This window comes from Ochotona curzoniae, unplaced genomic scaffold (assembly GCF_017591425.1).
Source record: "Ochotona curzoniae isolate NIBS_2020 unplaced genomic scaffold, NIBS_Ocur_1.0 contig_3520, whole genome shotgun sequence".
Classification (NCBI taxonomy): Eukaryota; Metazoa; Chordata; class Mammalia; order Lagomorpha; family Ochotonidae; genus Ochotona; species Ochotona curzoniae.
In genome coordinates, this window is record NW_024465894.1 from 6805080 (window position 1) to 6814885 (window position 9806).

Consider the following 9806-nt stretch of genomic DNA (forward strand, 5'->3'; position numbering starts at 1 on the left):
CGCTGCCTGGCCAAACCTGGGCTTCAAGTGAGGTTGCCAGGCTTCTGCCTCAGCAAGTGGCAGAGGCAGCCCAGCTCCCCGTGCCAATCCCCCGTGGTGTCTTGCTCTGCAAGGACAGTGAGGCCCATGCTTGGGGGCAGGCACTCACTTCGGGGGCACACTTCTGTCTCACCTGCTCCCTGTATTGTTCTCCAGGCTGTACCCCTCCCCCCAGCCTCATGCTTCAGGCAGATAACAACATGAACTCTGGGGAGTTCAGGGAGCAAACCCCATTTCCTTTCTTCTGGGGAATGCCAGCTAGTGCTTTCTTAGGGGACTTTCCACGTGCTGGGGCCAACTAATACAGAAAAAGAGCTTTTCCTCAGAAGGCAGGGGAGGCCCAGGGGCTTGGGGTCTTCATTCCTGACTGCTGGGGACCCACAGGGGCTGGGCAGGGAGCTGGCATCTTGAATCCCATCGCCTGAGCCTGGACCTGCTGGCTTTGCCCACTTCATTCTCCATCGTGCGTAGATGATGGGGACAGGGTTGTGACCAGCCTGTAGGTCCCTATAGAAGAGCCCTCCTCCCCCCAGCCACGTCCCCTCTCTCAGCTGTGCTTTTGCCCAGTTGGTCCAGAACTTGCACTCCACATTAGCCTGGGAAAGCTGGCTTGAAGGGGTCCTGTGCTCCCATCCACTCAGCCTCTGGAATGTGGGGGTATCCATGGCTGGAATGAGGATAACGGGATCATTCTCAGAGCTACTGAGTGACCCCAGGACAGGGAGAAGGCCCCAAGGAAGCCCTCTAAAACTGGTGTCCTCTTCTGTGGATGGGTGGGGGTCCAGTGGGGCGCCCTCTTCCTTGGGGAGATAGAGCGCAGTTGAGATCCTGCCTTGGGAGGGGGTTGATTCTAGCACAGCATAGGAATCCCGTCTCAGAATTAAACTTACTGGGCCTGCAGAAGGGACAGGGTTTGGGGGGAGGGGAGTTGGCAACTGAACCAGAAGCACTGGCTGCTGTTCCAGCTACAAAGCTGGAGGGGCACTTGGTGTTCCAGAACCTTCCAGGGGAGACCTCATGCTCCAGAGGGAGCCCAGGACTCCAAGCAGGGCTTGGCGTGCCAGGACATTGTCCTGGGAACCTACGTCCCCTGCCTGGGTGTACAAAACCACGTGTTGCTTCTTCATAGGGACACACAGGTCGCTCAGAGTGGGAAACTGAGTGACACACAGGGACAGCCCAGAGAAGGGAGAGAGATGGAACCCCCAGGGGCATTGGGGCAGACTCAGGGAGGGAGTACTGCGTGAGCTGACAGAGGCCCCAGCAGAAGGCTTTAGAGACCAAGTGAGAAGGGCCGAGCACGGAGGAGCACTAAACGAGACCCGGGGCAGGTAGTGCCAGGACACAGGCAAGCCTTCTGCAGCCCTGGCTCCCGCAGCGAAGCGCTGGGGAGCTGGTGGAGCCCTAGGTATGGACAAAGAGGTGGAAGTTGGTGCGAGTGAACTCATAGTGGATGCTCTCCAGTAGCGCGTCGGCGTCGGCTGCAGGCTCGGGGAGTCCGGGGGCTTGGGGCCCCCCGCCGTACTCGGGGGTGTAAGTGAAGGAGAAGTCGCTAGGGTAGAAGAGGCCGTCGGTGCGCACCAGGCTCACGGGCACCGTGATGGGCATGCGCAGCCAGCGCCAGTCGCTGCCAAAGGCGGCCACGTCGGGTACCACGCACATCAGGGACCGCGGGCTCCTGTGGGTGTTGCAGCACCGGGGCTTAGGGCTGCTGGAACCTGGACAAGCCCGTTAGCTGCCCCCCGCCACACCCACTTCCTCATAACCCCTACCTGTACATGGTTTCTGCTTCCACGTCCCCAAACCACACCTTGAGCCCTGTGTGGAAGTTCTCCCCGTGGAGCTCCAGGGTGGCCACGTCTCCCCCGCCACTGAGCTGGGAGGACAGAGAGGGATCCGAAGCTATGAGCCTCCCTCTGGTGCGAGTGCCCCCTCCCCCGCCCCGCGTGTCCCTTCTGGGCCGGAATTCACCTCCAGAGCGCTGATGAGAGGCACGGGGGTAACCGGCTCCCGTGGGCACGCCAGGCTGGTGTTGAAGGAGAACTCCACCGACTCGGTGCCAATGATGGTCCAGCAGGAGCTGTCGTTGAGCAGTGTCTTGTTCGCCTCCTTGGGGCAGGCAGAGGCCTTGGGGGGAGAGCACAGGGATGGGGTGCCAGCAAGTACCCGCACTTCACTTCCACCTGCCCTGAGCTTGGGCACGACCCACTCAGCCCTAGGGAATCTCGGTGAGTCAGTCATGCTTCCACGTCCTCATTCCTCAAGGACTCCAGAACGCTATTTCACAACATCATGCAATTCAACTGCCCTGACATTTCACCACCTTCACATTCTTTGGGAAGGAAATCATTTCTCAACAACAATGATAGCTAATTCCTACGAATTATAATCTTGTCTCCTAACATTCTATGAATCCTTTCCCTTGGGAGTTCTCTGGCTTAATCAGCCTCATTGTTTCCGGCATTCTGTGATTCTGTGTTAATATCCAATCCTTCCAACCGTCTTGACCCATTCAGTATTGTCATTCTTATTCCGTTTGACGATTCAAGCCAGATTTACACGGCCCTGGCATGTGTGGGAAAGGAGTGGCGTTGCTGGAGAGTACCCCTTGCGACTGCTTCCCCACCTCCTGTGGGCTCTGCCCTGGGTGGGCTGGGGCCCCAGCGCCCCTGGAAGGCAGTCCTGCTCGGTGAGGGAGCGACCATGCTGGGCACGCAGAGAATCTTAGGTTCTCGGCAGTCTCTCCAGGGCTGACATCATGGGTGTCTCACCTGGAACTGTACCACCTTCTCCGTGGCAAGGCACAGGTAAGTGCCACCTCCTCCCGGGGACCCGCCGGGGAACTGGAAGGCACACTTGTGCAGCTGTGAGATGGGCTCATCCACGTCCAGGAGTGCACACTGCTTGGCTACTTTGCGGATGATCTGCCACAGATGGGGGAGAATGGTGGGATTGGTGACACCAACTCTGCCACTGCACCAGCCACGTGAGCACCTGCAACTTCCTTCCTGACTTCCCCATAGTCCCACAGAGCTCTGAGTGGGAAATGGCGTCTGTGTGGCTTGGGGCTCAACCTACAACTCTGCCCATACATGCCACCCCTTTTGCACAGCCGGGGAAGGGTCCTCCCTCATCATACCATGGGGGGCAGCGTGATGCCGGTTACCGTGCACACCAGCTGCACCTGGGAGCCGTAGCGCACGTAGCCCTCTCGAGGCGGGAAGTCTCCTTGGGTGCAGTGCTCATCAGCTGGGGGCACAGCAAGCCAGCGAGAGAGGATCAAAGGCTTCGAAGTCCTGCCCTGCCTCTGGCCCCGCCTCATGACACCCCCGGACCTTGTGGGGAGGGTCAGCATGCAGGGCAGCAGTACTAAGGCTACTGTTTCCCAGGCCACAGCCGTCCTTCGTGGCCAATGTGGAAGACATGCGTCCTTTGGGACAGGGGCTGGGGGGAGGCAGCTCAGCTAGCATGAGGGAAAAACATGGGCATTGGAGTCAGGGTAGCTGGGCTCAGGCACCAGCACCCGCCATGGGACTAAGGGTGGCATCTTGCATCTCAGAGCCCCAGCGGTGGGCACTGCAGGAGTACCCAGCTCTGCGGATGAGCTTACCCAGATGCAGCGTGAAGGCGGCCCACTGTCTCGCGCTGGCCACGAAGGCCCCGTCCTCCACAGAGAGGTAACGCGTAGACACCGTCTGGGAACGCAGGCGGTTGAAGAGCGAGACCTTGGAGCCCGAGGAGATGCACACTGCAAAGGGAGGGGGGTCAGTGCCCCAGACCAGCCTGGCACTGGACACACACACTGATGACATCCAATCCTCTGGGCCAGCCTGGCAGGTGTGCCTGCCAGCCTAGACACACTGCGGTCCTCTGGCCTAGGGCCTACTGTCGGCCTAGGTCTGGGCTGCCTGGGTGTCCTTCAGTGTGACAGAGGGAGACAAACAGTCTCTGAGTGTCTACTCTGGGCTGGGCACTGGGCACCAAAGGCTTTGCCATGGGACATCACAGTTTTGGAGGGAAGGAAGATGGGGCTAGCAAGGGTCAGATGGTACATCCAAGGAGGCCTTCCCAGAGGAGGCAGTGCTCTCTGCTGAGTTCAGAGTCACAGATCTGATTTCTGCCTGGCCTTCATCCATGAGGTGGTAATTCCAGTTCTCTCAGCTTATCTGGATGCACTGTAGGTGTGCCATGCATGTGCAATGCCAGTCCCCTACCCATTTGCTAAGAGGTGGCATTCACTGTGCACCTTGCAAAGCCTTAAGCATCTTGGCTCATTTGATTTTTTCCAATAAACAGCCCTGCAAGGCAAACATAGGGGAGCACTCCAAAAATTCTGTATTTACTTGGATGCAAGGAAGTTTTGAAATCCATGCATTTTTTCCCTTGAAAGTGTTGAAGACCCATGTACACATGGGTTTCATTTTTTTTTTATCCCAAGTAGACTTCTACTTTCATTCCATTTTTCACAGCCTTCCCGGACTGTTCTCTGCTATCAAGACAGTGACTTGATCAAGAGTGGGCTGCTACCAAGTGACACAGCCAGGATTCAAACCCATGGCACTGGGCTCCAGAGTCTGCACCCCGAGGCATCACACCAAGCCATTGCCTGGCCCTTTTCTGTACCTAGGTCCAGCCGGAGCCATCTGAAGGATTTTAGTGTGGTCCCACAGCCACGCGGACTCCAGGTCACTTGCTACCTGAGCCACAGGCTAGTCAGGGTAGCCCCAGGCAAGTCTGGGGGGCCATAGGGATAAATGTGGCAAGCCTGGTGGTTCCTGCCTACAATAACTGGGACTGGGACGGGGAAGCATCAAGTAGCACAGAGCAAGTAAGTGTCCTCCAGGGATGCGCCCCTTTCTACTCCCCCTGCAAGCCAGAGGTAGTGCTGGCTTGGTCGTCCTGGCTTTCACAAAAATCGATTCGCAGAGCCGCCAGCCCTGAGGCGTGCACAGCCGTGCTGGTCTCCAGTCGCTTTTTGCACCTGCTGCGTGTATCTCCCTCTAGAGGCCTTGGGGGACCCCCATGCCCAGGGCAGAACCAAGCCGCTGCAGGAACTCCACAAATGTTTCCAATCGGATTTCCTCCACCCCTGTATCTCCAATCTCACTCCGTCCCTAGGTCAGCACATGCTGATCTTTTCTGCCCGTTCTGCGTCCCCAACTCCGACCTTTAAGGAGACCCCCTCACCACTACCCTGTCTCTGGGTCCTCTGCTGCAGTCCCTCGGTTCCCGGCCTGAGCCACACCCATCGGCAGACCCGCCCCTTTCTCGCCCGAGGCCCCGCCCTCCGGCTCCGACCACGCCCACCCCGCCGAAGCCCCTCCCCGGCCCTCGGGCCCCGCCCCTCGCCGGTCCAGCCTGTTCCCCGCCTCGGCCGCGCTGCTCTCACAGTCGGTGTTTTTCAGCGACTGTTTCTTCTGCGAGGGCTTGGAGATGACCTTGATGAGGCGGCTGTGGAAGGTGCCCAGTTCCCGGCCCCCTCGCAGCACCAGCCGCAGCACCAGCCGGAAGTGCTTCCTCTTGTCCGCGTCCGAGATGTACAGGGTCTTGGCGCAGCCGAACTCCTGGAGGATTGGTGGGGAGGCGGCTGTCTCCCCCCGGGGCCCCTGCCATTGCCACGGTCACAGGCTCCCCGCCCCGAGAGGTGGGGGCGACCCTCGAGGCGGCCACCCTCCCCTCCAGGGACAGGCAGGGATGGGGAGCAGGGGGTACCCCGCCCCGTGCGCCCTTACCCTGGAATCCGGCTGCTCCTCGAAATTCAGCCGCTGCGTCTCGGCCGCGCTGCCTGCCGCGCCGTCCAGCCCCATGTAGCCGCAGACGCTCGGCCCGGTCTCCGCCGCCGGGTGGGCTGCAAAGGCGCGCGACCAGGGCCTGGGAGAGCGCTCGGGGCGCGTGCCGGGACGGCAGAGGGCGCAGGCGGAGTGCGCTTACCCACCTTCCCGAGGGCACCCGTCCGCCCGGCGCACGCGAGCCTCACCTTGGCCTGGCACTGGCTTCACCCTCCAGCCGGGTCCGGCGAGGTAGACACAGGGAGGGGGGCAGAAGAAGCTGCGGAGACACGTGGGCGCCAGGTTCCTGCATCCACCTGCACGCGTCTCCAGGGCCACAGACCCCAGACACCCCTTTCTCCTCCTCTCTCCGTGGCCGGGAACCTCATTGGCATCCAAGCCTTTTTAGTGTTTTTTGGGGGGAGCAGGGGACACCATTCAAACCCCCAGGGAGTCCCGTGCGCCCCACCAAGCCAGTTTGGCCTTAGTTCCAGCCCGTTATCTTTGCCCCGGCCAGCTGGGGTGTGGGGTGTCCCTGCCACCCCCTCCCATCCTCCATGATATACTCCCTGCTTACTTCTTCCATGGATCCCCTCCTCCTCCTTCCTCGGGTTCTCACACCAGCTACTCTGAGTTCTTTTGTAGCTGAGCAGACCTAGCCAGCCTTGCCCCAGGGGTCTGCATTCTCTTCTCAATCAGATGACACCTCCTAAAAGGCGTCCCACCTCCCTGAGCTCTCTAGTTTGCTTTCCACCAGTCACCTGTTCTGCTGAATGAATGCCTACAGCAGCAGCACAGCCGAGGGCCCCTGGGTGGTGGTGGTGGGCGCCCGGAGCCCTAGGCTTTCCCTGCGGTCCCCCGACCCCCCCCCCCCCACGCAGGGACCCTAGAGCTGCAGCTCCACCTACCGCTTCTCGTTTCCGTAGGATTTCTGGGCCACCTTGGCGTGCAGGATCCGCACCGTTTGCTGGCACGGCTGCTGCAGGCATGTGCGCACACCTGCCTTCAGGACGGAGCCGTGCTCCGGGGACGACCTGGAGGGGTGGGGAAGTGCGAGAGGCCACTGGTGCTACGCCCGCGGGTGGTAGGCAGGGGACCACGTGCTGTGGATCCCAGCAGCTCGGGCTGGGGGCAGCAAATGGAGGCACCCTCAAGGTCAGGAAAAGAAAGGGAGCTTGGTGGAGTGGGGGCGTGATCCCGAGGCGTGGGTTAGATGCTTGTGTTGCGGTATGCACAGAGAACCGCACAGAAGTCACCGGGCCACCAAGGTCCCACCCTTTGCAGTCCCGAGCCTTGCAAAACTGCAGTGCTACTCAAAGGCCGCGTTTGTGCAGGCACCCAAGGAGCCCGGGATGTGAGTGCTGGCTGCGTGGTGCACACACAGGTTGGGAACGCAGGACGGGCCTGGCCTATAGGAGTATAGGTGGCAGAGAGATGCCGGCCACCCTGGACAGCCCGAGAATTAGGGTGGAGGGGAAGGGAGGGGGTCTTCGAATCCCTTGCTGGGTCCACTCACCCTCCCCTAGGTTCAGAGCGGGAGAGCGATTGCATTGGCCCAGTGGAGGGAGCCAGGTCACGGACAGGGCCGGGACCCTTGAGGCTAACCTTGGCGCCCCGTGCCCTCTCGGCCCGACCTCTCCTAGCTCCTGGAAGGGAGCACGAGGACCAGCGTGCCGCGCCCTCCGAAGCCGGTCCAGGCGGGCGGCTGCCAGCTGCAGGGCCGCTCCGCCTCTTGGGGCTCTCCGCAGGGAAGAGCCTCGCCGCCTTCCAGCGCATTCCAGGCGCCGAGAGCGTCGCCGCCCGGCTCCCGCGGCTGCTCCGAGGGTGCTGGGCGTTGGGGGCGCAGCGCGGGCTCCGCCCCGGCCCACGGAGGAAGGCGAGGGGGGCTCGCCCCCTGCCAGTGGGAGGGGTCGCGGCCGCCTGGGTTAAATGCGCCCGCCGCCTCGGCCCGCCCCAGCCGCCTGGCAGTTCCCACCTCGGGCCCGCTGCCCGCGCCGTTACCTGCTCCAGCCGCCCGCGAGGCTCCGCCCGTCGGCCCGGTTCTGCGGCCGCGCCTCGGAGCTGTCCCGCAGGCTCAGGTGAGTCAGAGAGCTCGGGGTCGCCGGGGGACCTGCGGGGGCCGGATTTGTAGCTGCTCACAGTGACCCCGATCTGACCCGCAGTGTCCTCCATCTAGATCCCTCAAGTCGCTTCCACGTGCACCCGCACATTAGAAAACCCTTCCCTCCCTCGCCTCGTTCCCACCCACCCCAGCAGCGCCCCAGGACACCCCCAAGGTGTGGGCTTCTTGGCCGGTGCCAGGACAGTTGCTCACTGCCCCGTCGTCCCCGGGCCAGCCCGCCGCCCCTTCGCGCAGGGCGACGCCAGGTTTGTGTCTTTCACACAAAGGCCAGCTCCGGGAGGAGAAGCCGGGGCTAGAAGTCAGCCGTGTGGTCTGGGTGGGGACCCCGTCCCTTCCTCTGTGGAAAGGGGAGAGGGCTTCTGGGCTGGAAGCGAGGTGGGTTCAGGCCTGGGGCAGCAACGTGGGGACTTCGTGGGGACTTCATCGGGACGGGGGACGCGGGGTGGCTGGGAGAGGTTGGGCTGTGCAGACAGTCCTGCGCCCCGGGCTGGAGAAGGCCTCCCGTCCTCCCACCTCCGCCAGTCGCTGGCACGTCGGGCTCAGTCACACTCCCACCAAAGGCCCTGCCAGAGGTTTTTTTTTTTTGTTCCTGCACCAGGCCTGGAAGGCAAAGGGGGAGAAGAATCCGGGGCAGGAAGGCGGCCTGCAGCGAGCAGCAGAATAGGCGCATTCAGGGCCGCTGAGGGCGGGGCTGCGGCGCGTCAGGGGCGCGGGCCCCTCTGCGGAGGAACCGCAGCGGAGCACGAACTGCGGCGGCCTGACCGCTGGCGCGGGGAGCAGGGGGCGCGCGGTGGCTCCCAGGAGTATTGCCCTGCAGCCAGGAGCGAGCCTGGCAGCCAGGTTCCAGTCCTGCCTCCGCGGCTGGGTGGGCTGTCTTCCCGGGCCTCTGTGTTTCTCTCCGCGCCATGGATGATGCACAGCGAGGGTCGCTCACCTGTCGTCCCCAGAGAGTCCATGACCGCTCAGGCCGTCGCCTTCCGAAAGGGTCTCAGGGGGTGCAGTCTCTGGAACCGTCGTGCACAGCCCTGCCCCGCGGTCCTCGCGCCACGTATATCCTGTTCAGGCCTTATCTCCAAGGTCCCGGGGCTCCCGGTCCCCCTGTTTGCTTTGGGCAGGGACACCTGTTGGGCAGATGTGGGCTTCCCACGGCCACTGAGCGGTCACGGTCAGGCCTAGCGGGCGTCCCCTGGCGGCCTTTCAGGAGAACGCAAGCCTGGAGTTAGGTTTGGTGGGTTTGGGCGCATTCCTGGCCCGTTGGCCCCACGCTCAGCCGCGCAGCTTTACGCTCAGCCGGCCATTGAGCGGTGTGTGGGCGCACGAGGGTGACAACTTCTGTCTGCAGAGTTCCTGCTCCCGGGAGCAGAGTGCAACGGGTACCCTGTGAATACGCAGGGTCTATGGGCTAGGCAGAAGATTCTATCCCCAGGGCAGGACTTCCTTGCCAAAAGACTTTGGATGCCAGGGGTTAATTTCTCTGGGCCTCAGTTTGCTCACCTGTACAATGGGGACAATAATGCTAGCAATCATTCAGAGCCACAGTGCTTGACAAGCACCGAACTCTACCTGGCGTTCAGCAAAGCTTGCTTGCTGCTTTTTTTTGGGGGGGGGTCTATTTTCATTTTATCTTTTATTTATTGCTCCACGGTTCCACAAAGTGAAACTTTCTTCAGCTCTACAAAGAGTCTTGTGTTTCCCAGCAATCCCACGGCTATGAATTTTACCAAGAACCTTTTAGACATACACAGAAATAGATCAGCAAAATAAACCTCCAGCGCCACGTGTCGGTCATGCAGAATCAGAGCTCTATACACGTCTGATTTACGACTTCCCTTCCTCCCTGCAGCCCCTGACACCCCGTTCTCTGTCGAGTGCGCGCC

At 61.6% G+C, this 9806-nt stretch overlaps 1 protein-coding gene across 1 annotated transcript; it reads right to left on the bottom strand.

Moving 5' to 3' along the window:
- Positions 1–1443: 1443 nt before the first annotated feature.
- RBPJL (recombination signal binding protein for immunoglobulin kappa J region like) lies at positions 1444–8885 on the bottom strand. The gene is made up of 12 exons (XM_040981239.1): positions 8864–8885; positions 7809–7917; positions 6716–6841; positions 6017–6087; positions 5772–5887; positions 5429–5603; positions 3650–3787; positions 3179–3288; positions 2811–2963; positions 2011–2166; positions 1812–1915; positions 1444–1714 (listed from the first exon to the last, which is right to left on the bottom strand). Exons 1-12 carry the CDS (start codon positions 8883–8885, stop codon positions 1444–1446), a joined length of 1551 nt encoding a protein of 516 aa, XP_040837173.1.
- Positions 8886–9806: the final 921 nt, after the last annotated feature.

Coding starts and splice junctions, on each gene's coding strand:
- RBPJL (XM_040981239.1), bottom strand. CDS start 8,885: ATGGACTCTCTGGGGACGACAG. Junction 6,842..7,808: donor CTCGCGGGCGGCTGGAGCAG/GTAACGGCGCGG, acceptor CCACCCCTCCAG/GTCGTCCCCGGAGCACGGCT. Junction 2,964..3,178: donor GCATCACGCTGCCCCCCATG/GTATGATGAGGG, acceptor CATCTGTGGCAG/ATCATCCGCAAAGTAGCCAA.